We start from the raw sequence: 19,442 nt of genomic DNA on the forward strand, positions 1-19,442 counted from the left end.
TTAAAGCATGACTGTTAAGCTTTGTTAGTTTAGTTGTGGTGTTCATCATAGAGGGAGAGGCCTAACTGAACTTGCTTCCTTCCTCAGAGAATTACTTAATCCTTCCGTCAGGGAATCTTCAGATTTTGAATGTATCCTTAGAGGACAAGGGATCATACAAATGTGCAGTTTATAATCCTGTCACACATGAATTAAAAGTCGAACCCATTGGCCGAAAGCTCCTTGTCAGTCGTAAGTATTTGGGAGAATAATGGTAACTAGAAAAAGGAAGAGTCCTCAAAAGTATTCCCCATAAAAAGTTGGGAAATGAGAGTTGGTTGTTTTTCCATATCCTGTTTATTTATCAAAAGAAAGCCTTACCAAAAAAAAAAAAAAGTAAATATGTCAATGCATTATAGACTAACACTGTACATGTTTTAAAATGATAACAATTTATAGTAGGGAATTTTGATCAAGGTGACAGAGTGAATACATATGGGGAATTTTGCCCTTCATTCAAACAAGAAGAAATTATAGAGGAAATGCAACTTTACCATAGTGGTAATTAAATTGGTGGTTAACTATACATTATGGGGAAAAAAAATCTGTCCTCTTTCTTTCAGATATAGTAAAAATCATTGCTGATTTTTAGATTACAGTGTTTGAGTTGAAGAAGCACCAGCAATCAGGGTACAATAGAGGAGTGGCTCCTGAATTTGAGAACTCTACATTTCCAAACTGCTAAGGGCTATAGAATCTTTTAATTTTAATCCTCAACTAAGAAGGATTTAGCTCCCAAATAGGGCCTTATACTATAAAGAGGATTAAATGGGAATGTAGGGACACGCAGCTTTGCTAAGGAAGGATTGGACACAGACACTTCCTAATCATCTGGTGTCTTTTCCTTTCCTAGGCCCTTCTTCAAACGATGTTCACATTCTTCACCCCGCCCGTTCGCAGGCATTAGCTGTGCCTTCCCGTAGCCCTGTAACCCTGGAGTGTGTGGTGAGTGGGGTCCCTGCTTCTCAAGTGCACTGGTTGAAGGATGGGCAGGATGTCATGCTAGGAAGCACCTGGAGAAGGCTGTATTCTCATCTTGCCACAGATCGCATTGGCCCAGTGGACTCCGGAAACTATTCCTGCGTGGCGAGGAGTAGGTCTGGAGACGTGAGGCACGTGACGTACACGGTTACTGTGCTTGGTAAGACGTTGCTTAGCAAATGTTTTCTTGAAATGAAACTTTTTTCTGATCTAAAGGATGTTTGAAGGAAAGATCTATTTATGAACAAAAATGAAATTGGAATTATCTAGAAATGTCTACATACGTAGCCAGAACACCTTCATTTTTCTAAAGGAGTGCTGAATTAGGCTGCATTTCCGGGTCTCACAGAACATCTCACATGGAATGTTCTTGGGAACCTAAACCCCAACCTAGTTATATAATACAGAGCTTATTCTCCCTTCTTCATGACCTAGAAAAAAGAAAATGGAAATCAGTAGAATGTAAGATTCTGGGCTATCGCTGTGTATAGTGTCCAGTAGTTGTCACTAAGACGGAGTGCAGACTAGAAAATGTCATCTCAAAGAGAAATCGATGTTTCATTTTATTTTCCCTTTTGGGATGGTTTCACCTATGTTTGGCTCATAAAATTTGCATTATTTCCACTCACATTTCTATAAATACTCTTTATTTCAAAGCTATCCTTTTCAACCAGCTACCTATCTCACAGTCGTGTAGCAGTAGAGAATGTTTTCCTTTATCAAAACATATTTTTATGAAAACCAGAAAAAATGGGTAGGAAGTGGTTTCATAGTAAACATAATTTTTGTAAGCCCTATGCATGTGTTTGTTTACAACCATGGCCTGATGTATGTTAGAAACACTAGAATTAATGTAAGTATATGGTAGATGGGCTTTAAAATTCAATGATAATCAGGCCTGGATTAATATGCATAATCATTTAATTTAGGCATATGCTACAGATGTCAATAAGTGACTTACTTTTTTGGGTAAAAATAGATTTCATAGATCCTAAAAGAAGGTGTGTTTTCCTCCTTTTTATTTACACTGTACATTAAAGCAAAGTTAACAATAAAAATAATTTAACCTCTAAAGAAACTTTTCTGTTTTGGCTCTTATTTAGTGTGAAATCCAGGCAAACTGTTTATTTCATAACTAATCACCTGAAATAAGTGCTAGGAGAAACCCCCAGGATTAGAAACTATTTGTGTATGTGTGTGTGTCTGTGGGTTTTTGGGGAGTTAAGTGGGTGGAGCCAGCTATGAAAGGCTTATTAGTAACATATGGTTCATCCTATTAGTGGAAAGTTAAAATGCATTCCTAATTTTTTCTTGGTGATCACAGCAGACAGAAGAATGTGAACAAACAACTTGATTTCAACTAAGTTATTGGTAGAGAGAAGATTTTATATGACTTGTGTGATAATTTTAAAAGTACATCTTGAGGGCTAGAGTTTAATTTATATGTTTTATTTTCAGAACATGCTTCAATTTCTAAAGGACTGCAGGATCATATAGTGTCTCTGGGTGCCACGGTGTACTTTACCTGTGATGTTCATGGGAACCCATCCCCCAACCGCACCTGGTTTCATAATGCTCAGCCCATTCGTCCTTCCCCACGACATCTAACTGCGGGAAACGGACTGAAAATCAGTGGAGTTACTATGGAAGATACTGGCCTGTATCAGTGTGTGGCAGATAATGGGATTGGATTTATGCAGTCTACTGGAAGACTTGAAATTGAAAAAGGTATGCTTTTAGTTCATGTAATCATAGGAAATTTTACTTTACTGATGAGGGGCTTTTGTTGTGGTTAAAAATGAAATTGTTGCTGAAAGAAAGTTACTCTATCATCATGTAAGTCAAAAGGCTACACTTAAGGACCTATAAGGCCACATGTGGCCTTAAGATCGCAGGTTTCACACCCCTGGACTAGTATCTTATTGATGGCTGTTTCTTGTCTTTTGCCATTACGAATAGCTCTATAGTGAATGCCCTTCTACAAAGAGTATTTTGCACATGTGTGAGTACTTATAAAAGAAATTTGTAGGAAGGAATATGTAGAATAAAACCATATATGTGTTGCTAATTTTGGTAGATATTACTGAATTAATCTTTGTAATTATTACCACTTTATACTCCCACCAACAAGGTATAACACTGCCTGTATCCTCATACCCTCACAACATAAGGTATTGTCAATGTTTTTTATCTTTGCCAGTCTGATAAGTAAAAAAAAAAAGTACCTCTTAATCTATATTTCTTTTATTATAAGTGATATTGGGCATCTTTTCATGTGTTTTTGAGCCATTTGAATTTGCATTCCTGTGTATTGACTGTTTATTATCTTTTGCCCTTTTAAAAATTAGGTTATTGGTCTTTTTTCTTATTGATTTATGAGAATTTCTTATATAATAGGGAAATTGATTATTGGTCTATGTATGAGTTATAAATATTTCAAATTTCAGAGAATCTGCATGATACAGATCACTGTACTTTTCTGAACTTAGTGTGATTTATTTAAAGGTTAATAATAAAAACATAATTTTTTAAAAAAAACTGACATGTACTTGGAAATTTAAAATTATTCTCAATAGTTGGGCCAGAAAAGAAAATTATAATGCAAATTTAAGATTCTTTGAACTGACTGATGATGAAAATACTGCAGATCAAGTTTTGTGAGAGAGACAGCCAAAACAGGATTTAGAGGGAAATTTATAGCCTTAACTAGTAACACTGAAAATTAGTGAGTGAAGTAAAAGAATATCAGAATAGATTCACAGAAAGCAGAAGAAAGAAGATAATAAAAATAAGGGCAGAAAGCAATTGAATAGAAAATAAAGATGAAACATAGAGGATCAATAAAGATAGAAATTTATTCTTTTGTGAAGTCTAATAAAATGGACAAATCTTTGGCAAAATTGATCATGAGAAAAGAAAGCAGGTACAAATAAACAATATTAGCAATAAATGGGGTGATAAGTACAAGTCTTACAGAAATTAAAAATAACAAGATTATGATAAACTTTATGATCATAATTTACAAATATAGACAGAAATAGACAAATTCTGAGGAAAAATTTAACTTAGCAATACTGACTTAAAAGAAATAAAAAGCCTGAATAGTCCTACACCTATCAGAGAAATTGAATTAGGAATTAAAAATCTTCCCACAAAGAAAACATCAGGCCAGATGGTTTTATGGAGGTTCTACTAACCTTGCAAGTAACAGACCATTCCAAATATCATACAGACTCTTCCAGAGAAGAGGAAAACATGGAAACTCTCCAGTCTTGATTCTTTTTAGAATTTGATTTTTATCAAAAAAGGGTGGTATAAGAAAGGAAAATCAAAGGCCAATCTGGTTTATGAACATGGATGTAAAAATCCTAAATAAAATATTAGTAAGCTAGGAATGAATAAAAATAAATAATATATCTTTTTGTTGTTGTTGTTTTTTGTGAGACAGAGTCTCACTCTGTTGCCTGGGCTAGAGTGCAGTGGCATCAGCCTAGCTCACAGTAACTTCAAATTACTGGGCTCAAGCAATCCTCCTGCCTCAGCCTCCTGGGTAGCTGGGACTACAGGCATGCGCCACCATGCCCAAGCTAATTTTTTCTATATATTTTTAGTTTTCCAGCTAATTTCTTTCTATTTTTAGTAGAGACGGGGTCTCACTCTTGCTCAGGCTGGTTTCGAACTCCTGACCTTGAGTGATCCTCCTGCCTTGGCCTCCCAGAGCACTAGGATTATAGGTGTGAGCCACCGCACCCGGCCAAGATAATATATGTTGACCAAGAAGTTATCCTGGGAGTCCAACAGAAAATTTAAAGTGTTATTCACCCTACTTAATGAATAAAGGAGAAAAGAAATATGATTATCTCACTAGAGGCAGAAATACATTGGTCATTCAGTATCCATGTTAGACAATCTTAGAAAAGTAGAAATAGAAGGGAACTTTCTTAACTTGATAGAGTATCTAACAAGAACTTATAGGAAACATCATTTTTAATGGTAAATGTGAGAAGTACTCCCTTTAACATCTCTTGCAGTCATCATTGCATGGGAGGTCCTAACCAGCACAAGATGATGTAGAAAGAAATAAGAAAGAAAGAACCCAAATTGTTATTAATTTACAACTGATATGATTTTTAACATAGAATATCCCAAATAGTTTGCTGGCTATTATTATTATATATCTTATTATTAGAAGTAATAAGAACATTTAACAAGGTAGCTGGGTAAAGACCAATGAATAAAAATCAGTTGCCTTTCTATATACCAGCAACAAACAGAAAATATAATTTAAAAATCACCTTTTTACTTTAGCAACCATAAAGCAGACCCAGTTACATAGGAAGATATACCATTTCATGGATACCAAAATTCAGTATTATGCAGTTATCTGGCCTTTCAAAAAATTTTCTGTAGATTCATGAAATTCCAATTAAAATCCCATCATACTATTTTGAGGATCTCAACAAATTTATATGGACGATTTATGGAGGCCCAAGAATAGCTAGGCACTCTAGAAGAAGAAGAAAAGAACATTGGAGACTTGATTTAAATATATGAAAAATCTGTAGTAATTAAGAAAGTCTTGTATTGGTGCAAGAACAAGTAGACTCTTGGAACATGATAGGGACTGCCAAAAAGACGTTTGCATGTGGGGACCTGACTGAGCTGGTGTTGTGCATCATTGGTGGGGATATCCGCTTTAAGTTTTGATGTGGGATAGTAGATTATCAGAACAGAGAAAGCAGTGAAGTTAAATTTCGAACTCACATTGCATCTAAAGATAAATTCCCAGTGGACTAAAGACCTAAATGTGAAAGAAAGAAAAACTGCAAAAATTGTAATAGAATATTGAAGAATATATGATCTGTGGGTAAAATTTTTAATAAGACATTTTAAAAGGTGCTAATTAAGAAAGATGTGACTACATTGAAATGAAAACATCTTCATTATTAAAAGATACCATTAAAAACTGAAAAAAAAGCAATGAACTAGGAGGAGATACTAGTAGCATACATAACTAAACAAAAGAACAGTATACAAAGAACTCTTAATGATTACAAAAAAGATAAATGACCCAGTAGAAAAACTGACAAAAGGCATTTCACAGAGGAGGAAAAATATAAATAGCACATCATCGCATGAAAAAGATGTGCAACCTCATTAGTGCTCAGGAAAATGCAGGTTCTGACCAGTTAAATAGCATTTTACATGCAGTAGCTTGGCAGAAACCCAGAAATCTGATATCAGTGGTTGGTTTTGTCAGACATGGGATGCAGGACTGGAGGAAAAGAAAGACATCCAGAGGAAATGTCATGTGTGTTGATCAATATGCCATTGTAGGCGCACTTAAAAATACCTCAGATAATGCCAGTACCAAAAGGAAAGACTTGCTGCCACTTTAATTTAGCAACAAAAATATTGTTTCTAAACAATAAGAAATTGGTAAGAAATATATGCATCAACTTGTATTTAGAGTAGGTTTTTTCTCCCAGGCTTTTTATAATCAGATTCCTGGCCCCCACTCCTATCCGAACTGACCATTTTCTTGAAGGAAATAGTTTTATATTTTATACTTTTTTCATGTTAGAGTCTGAGGTTTTAGCTTTATATGTTCTGTATTTACAGTGGTCAAATATCATAGTATACTTATTGGAAAGCTCTCAAAAGATTTCTTTATGTACATTCCTCTCTTTCTGAAGGACAGGAAATCTATGTGGGAAATACCTAGGAATCCACAGCCATGAAAAATTCTACTTTTTGTTGACAGTTTTGCTCGGTGAAAGTTGAGAGGGGAACTAACAAGGAGGGAGATATCTTTGTTTTTGTCATTACTATCATGTCTATGCAATCGGATGAAATTATTTGCCTTATAGATACTATAACGTTCTTAATTTTTTGTATGTGAATTACTTTTTGATAGACGGTGGATTCAAGCCAGCTATAATCACAGCACCAGCTAGTGCAAAGGTGGTCGATGGAGCCTTTGTCACTTTGTCCTGCAATGCCACGGGGGTGCCAGTGCCAGCCATTCGCTGGTATGACAGCCATGGGTTGATAGCCAGCCATCCGTCTCAAGTCCTTAGATCTAAATCCCAGAAACCACACTTACTTAGACCGGGGGGCCCAGACCCGGAGCCCGTCCTCTTTGTCACGTCCTGGGCTGGCTCAAGCGTGCTTCATCTTCAGGCTGCTGCTCAAGAACGTGCTGGGAGGTACGTCTGTGAGGCTGTGAATGAGCACGGCTCCGCGCAGGCAGAAGCGTTTCTCACAGTTGGTGAGTGGCCATTACTATGTTTTCTCAGTTGAATAATTTCTTTTTATAATAGAGGAAAAAGTGATTAGAAATGTTATTTTAATGAATATAACAATCTCTAAATGTATTTTTTTCCTGATGACAGTGAAATATAGAAATGTATTTGTTGGTGTTTGGCCTCATGTAAATCAGACGAAACTTGGTCTGCATTTCTGGTATGTTTGTTAAACTCGTCATATAGAAAGCTCTCCTTTCAGAGCAAGCTCAAAATATAATCTGTCTTTTGGGAGTAATGCTTTTGGTTTTCTAAGCTACTGAAAATGGCATTACAGACATTTTTAAGGTGAGCACTTGGTAACTACAATATTCAAAGTCTAAAAGTTGACTTTCATTGAGAAGGTAGAGTCGTAGCACTGTCCCGTATAACCTGTATGTATATATTCCCCCATTTTATCCAAAGTTGTTTTTCTAACGGGATGTATAATATTAATTCTTTATATTTTACTGATTTTTGTTGCTGATGACTTAAACATTTTATATGGTTTTTGAAGTACTGTTATGTAGAATATCAATATTAATGAAAATGACCTCAAATTTGACTTAATGCAAATTTAGACCTTACATCAGTAGGTTTTGAGAGCAGTGTTCCCCAACAGCTAGTCAGCTTGCAAGGCAGATATCAAAGGCAGTACTGCGTTTAGTCTTGGTGCTCTGGTCCTCTGCCTTAAAGGGCCTCCTGTAGCCCTCTTCTGCCTGGGTCCTCAGAGCCCCTTACCCAGAGCCTGGAGCCCACCTTTCTCCTTCTAGATGGCAGGTCTAGTGCTCCAGAATTTCCTGCTTTAATTAGTTTGTAGTCTGGTTCCACACAGGTCTTTTTTCCTGGCCCATCCTCCACAGTGTGGGCCACACCACTGGTGTGTGGGCACCTGTAGCCAGAGCAGTGGCACAGGAGGGATGGTTGAGATAGAAAGGGTTTGGATGTGTACACTGCTGTTTCCCTTTGCCTGCAAACAAAGACTTTCTCACTCTGGATGAAGCTGGAGGCTGGGAGGCCAGTGGGAAAGGCCAAAGACTTCCATTCATGCCCTTGTGCTACTCCCAGAGTATTAGAGGTAGGATGATGTGGAGGTTAAGCATGCAGGCTGCAGCAGAGTCCTGGCTATGCCATGAGGGGATCTGCAGCCAGGACAAATTACTGAACTTCTCTATGCTTATTTCCTCATTTGTGTAACAGGTATTATGAAGATGCCCTACTCATAGGGTTGATGTGAGAATCAAGTTAATACCTTTAAAGTATCTAGCACTTGAAAGCTTTCCATTAAATATGAAATATTAGGCTATGATTATTGCTATCTAGTTATTATTAAATTGTAATGATCCCTTGTGGTGGTGTTTAGGGAAAGAAGAAGTAGTTACTGATTTCTAGTAACCTTAAAAATCCTCAAATTAAGAAAGGAGTTGAATGTTGCATAAATTTATACATATATATGAATATGCATGTATGTATGTGTGTTTATGTATCTATTCTTCTAGGCAAAAATAAGAATGGCTTTGCTCAAAATTGGTAGCTGCACAGCAGGTGTAATGCAGGAGCTCCTTGGGTAGAATTTAGGTGAACTGATTGTTTTATGTAAATTTGCGGTATAGGGAGACATAGATGTCATAGTCATAGATGATGGAACTAGATATTTGTCTAACTTTCTTACTTTAAATATGAGAAATCTGAAGCTCTTAGAAGTTACATAAACTAACTTGTTTAGATCTTTAGGATTGCCCTCCACTCTAGGATTTTATGTCTTGATAAATACCACTTTTATGTGTAGTAACATCATCAGCTGTATTCCACCTGAGTGGTCCTGCATTGCCTCTTTTATATACTCTATAATAATTATGAAAAACCAACTGAATTCATTAAAACTCAAAAGAGCACCTAACAGCCCACTTCTTTGCCTGGGAATTTAAGCCTTATTAAATTCTAACATACTGACAGCCATTTGCCTTGTTCATTGCGAAGGGGAGAGTAAGCATGGTCAGAGAGAGAGGACTTCCTCCTACCCTTGTGTTCTTTCTAGAGACCTGGGGTTTTTGAGGTCCTGAATGTACAAATATTTGCAGAGTGAGTTGTAACTCTTCAAAACTGTAATGGGAGTTGGTCTGGGTTTCCTAAATAGTTTGGGGTGTGGATGGCTGGCAGGAGAGGTCATAGCGGGAGCATCTTTGACAGATCTGGTTGTACTCCCTGTTTAATTAGTTTCCACTCAGAGTTGCAAAATTCATTTTCATTGCCGTAGTTTTATCAGTCTCTTCTCCAATTGAAAAACATTCTATCTTAAAAAATGCTAGATGTCTATTCTACCCATTTCAGAGTTGTTTTGAAGATACATTGAGATAATATACCTGATAACACTTTTGAAAGTATCGTTATAGTCTTTTTTGTTTGTTTGTTTTTAGATACATCTATAATTTTATTATAAAACCAAACTTTTGGCATTAGTTGGTTACAGTGATAGCAAGATGTCAGTGTGGCATAGCAGTTCTGGCGTAACAATTGTATTCCCTGCTTACGGAACCAAACCTCCAGTTACCTCATATCCATGACACATAAGTGAACTGCAATCATTACTGCTACAAATCCTGATGCAGATATCATTTAGGGAGGGTTGATGCTATGGGATTAGAGTAAATATTGATAAGACGACAAAAGTTCCTTTATAGGAATTTTCTGCCCCTCCCTTCCAATTACTTTGCTTTAAAAGAATCAAGTTACTCAGAGCCAGTCTTAATAGCAGCAGCACCCACGGAGCACCCCACTTAGTTCTTGTTAAAAAGCAATACCTGCACAATGTGTGTTTTACACACCACAGGCAAAGGGAATAGACCACTCTAGTTTTAAGCTCCTGCATTGAAGTCTCTTAAAAAAATAAAAGCATTCCATCAAGTTCTTCTGGACGGTGTTATTGCTGTATGTTTGTTGGTGGGTCACTTTCTGTGCTGTGTTTGCTTTGAAGGGATCTTCCGACATATCTCCAATACTCCTTTCTTTTTTTTTTTTTTTTTTTGGAGACAGAGTCTCGCTTTCTTGCCTAGGCTAGAGTGAGTGCCGTGGCGTCAGCCTAGCTCACAGCAACCTCAGACTCCTGGGCTCAAGCGATCCTCCTGCCTCAGCCTCCCGAGTAGCTGGGACTACAGGCACGAGCCACCATGCCCGGCTGATTTTTTTTTTTTATATTATACATATTAGTTGGCCAATTAATTTCTTTCTATTTTTATGGTATAGACGGGGTCTCGCTCAGGCTGGTTTTGAACTCCTGACCTTGAGCAATCCGCCCGCCTCGGCCTCCCAGAGTGCTAGGATTACAGGCGTGAGCCACCGCGCCCGGCTCAATACTCCTTTCTTATACTGTCCTTTTCTTTAGCTAAGATTTCACATAACTCTAGTGCTTTATTAAGAATGTCTTCCTTGTTGTCACATTGGTTTTCTAGCATGTCTTCATAGATATCCACAAGAAAGACAATTAGGTAGGGGGAACTGTGACTTGGTTGTAAATCAAGTAATTGACTTAATAGATTAGGATATTTGGAAAGACCCGGGTCCTGCAAAATCCCTTAAAGACCCCTATCCTGCAAAATCAAATAGTTCCATGCACTTTCATTATGTGGTACTAGTTTGATCATTTCCAGGGTATACTGGACTTCTCTCTCCAATATAGCACGATCTTTGAAGCCAGTGGTGTTTGAAATGACGAAGTATCTTTGGTTCCAGACAGAGTTATTTCTCACATCCTCTTTGAGAAGCTGGTCTACATACTGCAGCTCATTATCCCAAAGTTTAAATTCCTGAATAACCCACTGTCGGTGATGCCAGGCGTGGTAATTCCTTGCATCCTGATTAAGAATATCAGCAATAAACTCAAGCTCCTGAGATGGATCTTTTAGCCATTCCACTAACACTCGCCTATGATGCCAAACTTGATAGTTTTTGGGCTGTTCCTCAATTATTGCAGTGATATAGTTCATTTCCTCATGTAGATCCTTGTGTAGTGACTTTAAGAGAACTCTCCGAAAATGCCACACTGTATAATTGGCTGCATTTAACTCAATAGCATCTTGGGTTAGTTTAAAAGCTCGTTCACTTCTTTCATCACGCTACAGAACAGCTCGGAAGTAATCATACACATCTCTAAATTTTTCACTATAGATGATCTGGACCACTGGATTGGGACCATCATTCTGTGGCACCGGATCTGTATCAGCCCACTGTGCTCTGTCCCGTGACTCCCAAGCAGCCTGAGAGTGCCGCCCGGCGCTCCGCGTCTCCACCCGGCCCGCGGCCTCGGGAGCGCACGGGGGCGGCGGGCCGCGGAACTTCGGCCGCGACCGCGGAACTTCGGCCGCGAGCGCGGCCCGGGGCGCAGCGCCAAGCCTAGCCAAGGGCTGTCCCTAGTCTTTTAAATTGTATCTAGTATCTTGAAAGTGCCCAGATTATATTACTGGGAACAGAAGAGGAAAGTTAATTGAATCCCTTTTTTAATAACAGTTGTGGAAAGATCTCATTGCATCTTAAATATTATAGAAATGGAATTTTGATACTCATTCAGTGGACAGGCTTCAACATAAACTTTCTCTCAAGCCTCTGTATAAACTGAGGCATGTGGTGTTTAAACTCTTCTACAGCCAAATACCACTTGCCAGGGGTAAACTGTGCAGAAGATGCATGAAACTCCTCATGATAAAAGGTCCTTTACCACCACCCCAAGCTGCAGCTAATTGCTTTCACTTGCTGAATCCATTTCTCTGCATTAGCAGATACCAGCTCACACCCTGAGTGTCAGGGTGTGACACAGTCTGACTCAGACAAACATAGCTGTTCCAGGAGCAATATTGTGAAGTTGTCTCAGTGACCTTAATTAGTTTTTTTCTACATTATTTCCTCATTAGCTTCTTGTTTTCTTTGATGGAAGATGCTTCTGAGACACCCTTTCTGTCTTTTAAACTAACAGAAAACTTACCTTACACTGTTAGTCCCATTTTTTTGTTGGTTCTCTACTAAAGTGCAGTACTTCTCCCCAAAACATGGCCACCTTTTACCAGGACTCTGACTTCATAGTGGAAAAGAAACTATAACGTTGTTTCCTCTGCTCACTTCCTCCACTAAAGGAGTGAAAAATAGGGAGATTTTTTTTTGGTTGCAAATATTAATAACACTTTAGAGAAACCAAGTTGTCAATCCTTAGGTTTTATGGTACTGGCAGTATGTTTGTTTTCATAAATTGCTCTCTCATTTTTTTTCACAACAGCACCACTAATGTTCTTTTGACAGCTGTTGACACTTAGTCTCTCAGAACTCTGATTTCCTCATCTGTAAAGTGGGAGTATTACCATCTACCCAAGAGTGTTGTTTTGAGAATTAAATAGGATCATGTTTATTAAATATACAGTATAATGCTTGGTACCTAATATGTGCTCAGTGATTTTCTTTGGATCTATGCAATCTATTTTTTCAGTATAATTAAACTATTTTTACCTTCTTCTGTATATTTGTATGCTGTTAGTAAGTATTAAGCTGTCTGCTTATTTTATCTGTCTTTAGATTTGCGATTTCTTAAGCCAACCTTCAGTTCTATCCAGAAATAGGACTTGGAAATAAGTTAATTCTTCCTCTATCTATGCTGGTCTTGTTGGTTTCATTTCTTCCCTCCGCCTTGAAGCAGACCATTTGCTGTGTTAGGGGTGTGTGTGTTGGGTGGGGCATCTGTTGCTGCATAGCTGATTACCCAAGAGATCACTCCCAGAGCTGCTGGTTTTGAGGCCCCCTGGATTCAGTGTGGGTGGAGACTGCACGTGCATGAAGACTGGGTGGTATTTTTGGAGACTAGCCTCCCAGTGAGTGAGAGCCTAACGCTTGGCCATTTCCTTGCTCTATGTATCACCTTGTTCTCAACAGAATGGGTTATTCCTTGTGTTTCATTTATTAACTGGAGTTGAAGCCAAATGTTCCTCAACTTAAAATCTTCTGAGATTAAACTAGCAAATTGTTCTTGCAGAAGAGGGAATAGTAGAGAACAAGGAAATAGTAGAGAACAAGGAAAAAATAAAGAAGAAGAAATAGGGAAATAGTAGAGAACAAGGAAAAAATAAAAACTTTTAAACCATTGAACTATTGCATCATATAATTGGTTTTTCAAACAACTCATTTGTTCCCCCATGAGCAAACTGCTGCTAGAGGTTAAATGTTTCCATGAATTGTAAAGTGAAATGTTATCTGTTTTGACTTTAAGGGCTCAGATTGTGCCAACAATCAGTGTGGGCAAGAATATCACTAACTAGATAGAAGACACTGAAATGATGAGTTTCTTCAAGCTATCTCTTCTCTCTCTCTTTCCTTCTAGTACCATTTGAAACAAATACAAAAGCAGAAACAGTCACACTTTCCGATGCTACTCACAATGACGAAAGACGTAAAAGAGATGGCTTAGCAACTGGATTGTGGAGCTCATTTCCAGGGAAGACACGTTCGGAATCATCCTCAGAGAAGAGCTCTGGTGGTGGCTCTGTCCCCGATGCTCCCATCATACTGAGCCCCCCGCAGACCCACACACCAGACACCTACCACCTGGTGTGGAGGGCGGGGAAGGATGGCGAACTGCCCATCAGCGCCTACTTTGTGAAGTATCGAAAGGTAATGTCTTCTCATTTATCATCGTTCTCTTCTCACACCTTGACACTGTCTGTATAGCATATACTTATTATCTTTTATGTTTGTGGAATGGTAGAAAACAGAACAAAAGTGTTTCAGAATGGTACATTTGTCAGAGATACCCCACCGATCATGCTGGATTTACCAGCCCTGTGAAAGGAATAAGAATGAAGTATAAATAATTTCCACCCAAATTGGGATTCTAAGAACCCAGTAATGTCTTGACGTTTTTTATAAACCACTTTTAAAACAGTAATGTCTTACCTCCCTAAGATAGTAGAATACAGTTTATTTAGGAAATAAAGCAATTTCTTATTAGAAACGACTGTTTGAACAAAGTCCTCTGGCATAACCTGTGACAATTGTTTGCATTTCAAGTTGTCTTCTTAATTGTATTAGACTCTTACATTGTTCAGTCATTTATTTTGGTAAACCTTGGGCGTCTGTCAGTTGGTTCTTTAGATAATATTTTCCCCCCATGGCTTGTATTAAGGCAGAAGGGAAAACCTCCTCTCTGTTTAATGAGACCAGTAGATAAATGAAATGGGGGATTACTCATATTTAAAATCATTTTCTTTGCCCAAGACCAATTTAGGTATCCATTGTTGAATGGTGATGTTTTTAATTACTGGAAAAACTAACATGGTGATATTTTAAAGTTTACCTGCTCTTTCTAACCTGATGATTCTAGATGAAGAAAGTAAGTTTTGCTGGTAATCTTATCTACCCTAAAGCCTCCATGCAAAATTGTCTCTTTGTTCCATTAACTGAGAAACAACTGATTAGATCTCTTTTTATTTCTTCTAACACATACTGAACAGTGTCAAGACATGAAGCAAGAATTCTGGAAATATATAATACATAATCATATAATGCAAATACATACAACCATATAATGTCTATCTTAATGTACATTCATCATGTATATTATATATTCCCAATAATACACATTATTATATACTTATTTTATTCTTCCATTAGCCCAGGAAGAAAGGAGGTATTGTCTCCATGACATGTAAAGGGAACAGACTCTGGAAGGGCAACAGCTTGTTTGAGGCCACACTCTAGTGGTCAGTGACAGAGCCAGGAATCTTTTTTTTTTTTTTTTTTTCCGAGACAAGAGTCTTGCTTTGTTGCCCAGGCTAGAGTGAGTGCCGTGGCGTCAGCCTAGCTCACAGCAACCTCAAACTCCTGGGCTCAAGCAATCCTACTACCTCAGCCTTCTGAGTAGCTGGGACTACAGGCATGCGCCACCATGCCCGGCTAATTTTTTCTATATATATTAGTTGGCCAATTAATTTCTTTCTATTTATAATAAAGACGGGGTCTTGCTCCGGCTGGTTTCGAACTCCTGACCTCAAGCAATCTGCCCTCCTCGGCCTCCCAGAGTGCTAGGATTATAGGCGAGAGCCACCACCTCACCTGTATTCCGGCCAGAGCCAGGAATTTTTACAGTGAGGACTCCCAAGTGCTTGTTATAGGGTTCTGTAGATTTCTTAATGGGAAGAAGTACTGTCTTTTCTTACTTACATGGTATGTCACTCTCCAAGACTCCTCTAGAATTAAGTGAATTCTAATTGTTATCAAAGTTGGTCTACTGTTTTTATGGCATACTTTCCCTTGGGCAGCTGGATGATGGGGTTGGCGTGGTGGGAAGCTGGCACACGGTTCGAGTCCCAGGAAGCGAAAATGAGCTCCGTCTGACTGAACTAGAGCCATCTAGTCTTTACGAAGTCCTGATGGTGGCAAGAAATGCAGTGGGGGAAGGACAGCCTGCCATGCTCACCTTCCGAACCAGCAAAGGTGAGCACTGTCTCTTTAGAGGTATGAGCTGGCTGCCTGGTGTTAATTTACGAGTGAGAATTCTTTTGGATAGTAAAGATTCTTATATATAAATCACTAAATAATCGTATTGTAGCCCCCTGCCTTTTTGGCCACTTTGGGTAGTTGTATTATTCCATTCTATCTAGTATGCCACAAATATTTTTGAGAGCTTATGATGTACAGAGCATTAGGATAAGTGGTACAGGGAAAACAAGATGGTCAAGATACAGTCCATCCCAGTGGAGCTTGTACTTTGACAAGAAAGGTAAGTCATACACTAAAATACCAACAAGACAAAATTTAATTCAGTTCAGCTAATATTTTATTGAATGCCTTTTATGTGTCAGGCAATAAATAAAATAGACAAAACTCCATGGCCTCATAGAGCTTACATTCTAGTTGAGAGAGACTCATCCCTAAGAAGGTGATGGTGTCAACAAGAGAAACAAATTAGGGAATGATATGGAAAGTATATGGGCTAGGAGTTGTTCACAGCTTAAGCAGGTAGCCCTGGAGGTCCTCAGTGAGCAGCTAGTGTCAAAGCAGAGACCTGAAGCAGGCAAAGTAGAAAGCCATGTGGCTATCTAGGGAAAGGACATTCCTAGCAGGGGGAATTGCTAAGGCCACAAGGAGGGGTGTGTATGGTATGTCTGAGGAGCATCAAGAAAGTCACTGTGATGGGGGCTAAGGAGGCTGTAGGGAGGTGCTAAGGTACAACAGGGCATCTAGACCACATAGTGCCCTGTCAACCTTGTCAGGACTTTGGCTTTGCCTCTGAGTGAGCTGGGAAGAGCTGGACTGGTTGCATAGAGAAGTGATAAGATGTGCAGTCTGTTCTAGGAGAATGATTCCAAGGACTTTGTGCTGGAGGAGCACAAAGAAAGGGTATTCCTTCTGTGGGGCAGCTTGTGAGGGAAGGCTTGACTGAAAAGATGCCATCATTCATCACATTACCATACTTCAAACTATACTACAAGGCTATAGTAACCAAAACAGCATTGTATTGCTACAAAAATAGAGACATAGACCATTGAACAGAACAGAGAAACCGGATATAAAACCATCTACCTACAACCATCTGATCTTTGACAAAGCAGACAACATACACTGGGGAAAAGAAGCCCCATTCAATAAATGGTGCTGAGAAATCGGTTAGCTACATGCAGAAGAATGAAGCAGGATGCCTACCTCTACCACTCACAAAAATTTATTCAAGATAGATAAAAGACTTAAATCTAAGGCATGAAACCATAAGAATTCTAAAGGAAAATGTAGAAAAAACTCTTCTAGATATCAGCCTAGGCAAAGAATTTATGACTACAACTTCAGTGGCAATCATAGCAGCAACAAAAATAAATAAATGGGACTTGATTAAATTAAAAAGCTTCTGCACAGCTAAGGAAATAATTAACAGAGCAAATAGAGGACCTACAGAATGGGAGAAAATATTTTCAATCTATACATCTGATAAAGGGCTAATAACTAGAATCTACAAAGAGCTCAAACAAATCAACAAGAAAAAAAATAACCCCATTAAAAAGGGGGCAAAAGACATGAACAGAAGCTTCTCAAAAGAAGAAAGACAAATGGCCAATAAACATGAAAAAATGCTCAACGTCACTAATCATTAGGGCAATGCAAATCAAAACCATAATGAGATATCATCTTATGCCAGATAGAATGGCTTTTATTAAAAAGTCCCAAAACAGCAGATGCTGGTGTGGTTGCAGAGAGAAAGGAATGCTTATACACTGTTGGTGGTACTACAAATTAGTACAACTTATATGGAAAACAGTAAGGAGATTTCTCAGAGAACTAAAAGTATACCTACCATTCGATCTAGCAATCCCACTATTTGGTATCTACCCAAAGGAAAAGAAGACTTTTCGTCAAAAAGATATCTGCACTCGAATGTTTATAGCAGCACAGTTCACAATTGCAAAGACATGGAATCAACCCAAGTGCCCATCAATTCATGAGTGGATTAATAAACTGTGGTATATGTGTACCATGGAATACTACTCAGCCATGAAGAAGGAGGAATTAATGCCTTCTGCAGCAACTTGGGTGGAACTGGAGACCATGCTCCTAAGTAAAGTATCTTGAGAATGGAAAAACAAACACCACGTGTACTCACCACTAAATTGGAACTAACTGATGGGCACACATATGCACAGAAGGAAGTAAAACTCGGTAGACATCAACTAGGGGGGAGAATGGGGGAGGGGAGGGGCAAAAACCTACCTAACAGGTACTGTGAACAGTATTTGGGTGATGAGCACACCTATAGCTGGAACTCAAGCATTACAGAAGCAATGGATCTAAAACATTTGTACCTCCATAATATTTTCAAATAAAAAAATAAAAAGAAAGAAAAGAAAAGATGCCATCATGGCTTAGCCATAAATGAACAGAGACTTCAGTGCGTGGAGATGGGAACTGGGCAGAATAGTGTTTTGGTATGGTGCAATAATAAAAATGAGGTATGAAGATCGAAAAGAAACTATCTAGTGGCTTTTGAAAAAGACCTTTTCATCTAATTATTGAATCTGGGCTGGAAAATAATGAATATTTCCTATTTTAAATGCATTTTCACAATTGGTCCTTAGATGTTCACAGAGTCTGACTTATAAATACTAAATAATAAGCATACATTTCTGTTTTTAAAAAATCACTCAGTTTCACTTTCTACCTCTTGGAATATTAAAGCAATGTGATAATTTTCCTATGAAAAAAACTTAGCAGAAGCTCTTTAATGATGAATTTTACATTTTAGAATTGAGAAATATGTACAGTAAAAAGTGGACCAATAATTTGGAAAGCTTCACTCTAATCATTTGACTTTGTTACTTGTGTTGTTTTTTTTCATGTGTAAATTAAAGTTAGAATGTTGAAGAAAGACACACTTCAGCTTTCCCTTAAAGATACTAGAAAAAGACAAAGTGATTTTTTGTCAGTTCCTCAGACCAGCCAAGCATTTATGATGTAGTATTAATATAGATGCTGTGGCAGATAAGTTCATGTATTTATACCTATATATTTATACCAGTAAAGTTTCACAGGTACTTTTTTTGTTGTTTTTTACTTTACATATATATAAGCTTATGTTACAGTATGTGTTTTTTGACCTCTCTAGAGAAAACAGCATCGTCAAAAAACACACTGGTATCTTCTCCACCCTTGGGAATGCCTAAGCATCCTGCTGTTTCCGAGGCTGCAAACAACAATTTTGGAGTGGTACTTACAGATTCTTCTAGGCATAGTGGAGGTAAAGAAAAGAATCTTCATTTTATTCATTTTGTTTGTTTACAAATATAACTAACCAGTTTCAGATTTGGGGAGGTGGGGTGGAATGGAGTGTTTATATATCCTACCAGATAGCTCCTTTAGGTCCTATTTCAACCATTTCTAATGTCCTGTATTTAAACTTTGGCAACTCAGTGTCACCATTGGCATTTAACTTAATAAATTCAGATTCAAAATGTTCTGGTACTAAGTTTTTATAACTCAAGAAAATGGTTTTTCTGTTTCCTTTCTGGTAAGAAAACTAAATTTATATTTTGAACTCCGAAAGTCTTGACTTTTTTGTGTGTGACTTATCAAAATGTATGGTGGTGCCCATGGTAAGTTATTTTACCAAAAGATTACATG

General features: G+C 38.0%; 1 protein-coding gene and 1 pseudogene across 5 annotated transcripts in view; one reads left to right on the plus strand and one right to left on the minus strand.

The window, feature by feature from the left end:
* Window positions 1–19,442, plus strand: part of CDON (cell adhesion associated, oncogene regulated) — a 114,564-nt gene that overhangs the window by 43,963 nt on the left and 51,159 nt on the right. For all 5 annotated transcript variants that reach the window (XR_012919022.1, XR_012919023.1, XM_012772349.3 and 2 more), the window contains exons 5-11: window positions 88–231; window positions 893–1,180; window positions 2,479–2,748; window positions 6,938–7,291; window positions 13,660–13,949; window positions 15,596–15,770; window positions 18,928–19,059. Coding sequence is in view for 3 of the 5 variants with exons in the window: in XM_012772349.3 (XP_012627803.2) it covers window positions 88–231; window positions 893–1,180; window positions 2,479–2,748; window positions 6,938–7,291; window positions 13,660–13,949; window positions 15,596–15,770; window positions 18,928–19,059 (1,653 nt within the window). In the remaining 2 variants the exon portion in view is untranslated. The remainder of the gene's footprint in view (window positions 1–87; window positions 232–892; window positions 1,181–2,478; window positions 2,749–6,937; window positions 7,292–13,659; window positions 13,950–15,595; window positions 15,771–18,927; window positions 19,060–19,442) is intronic.
* Window positions 10,652–12,375, minus strand: LOC109730668 (protein farnesyltransferase/geranylgeranyltransferase type-1 subunit alpha pseudogene; annotated as a pseudogene).

Source organism: Microcebus murinus, chromosome 4, assembly GCF_040939455.1.
Source record: "Microcebus murinus isolate Inina chromosome 4, M.murinus_Inina_mat1.0, whole genome shotgun sequence".
Classification (NCBI taxonomy): Eukaryota; Metazoa; Chordata; class Mammalia; order Primates; family Cheirogaleidae; genus Microcebus; species Microcebus murinus.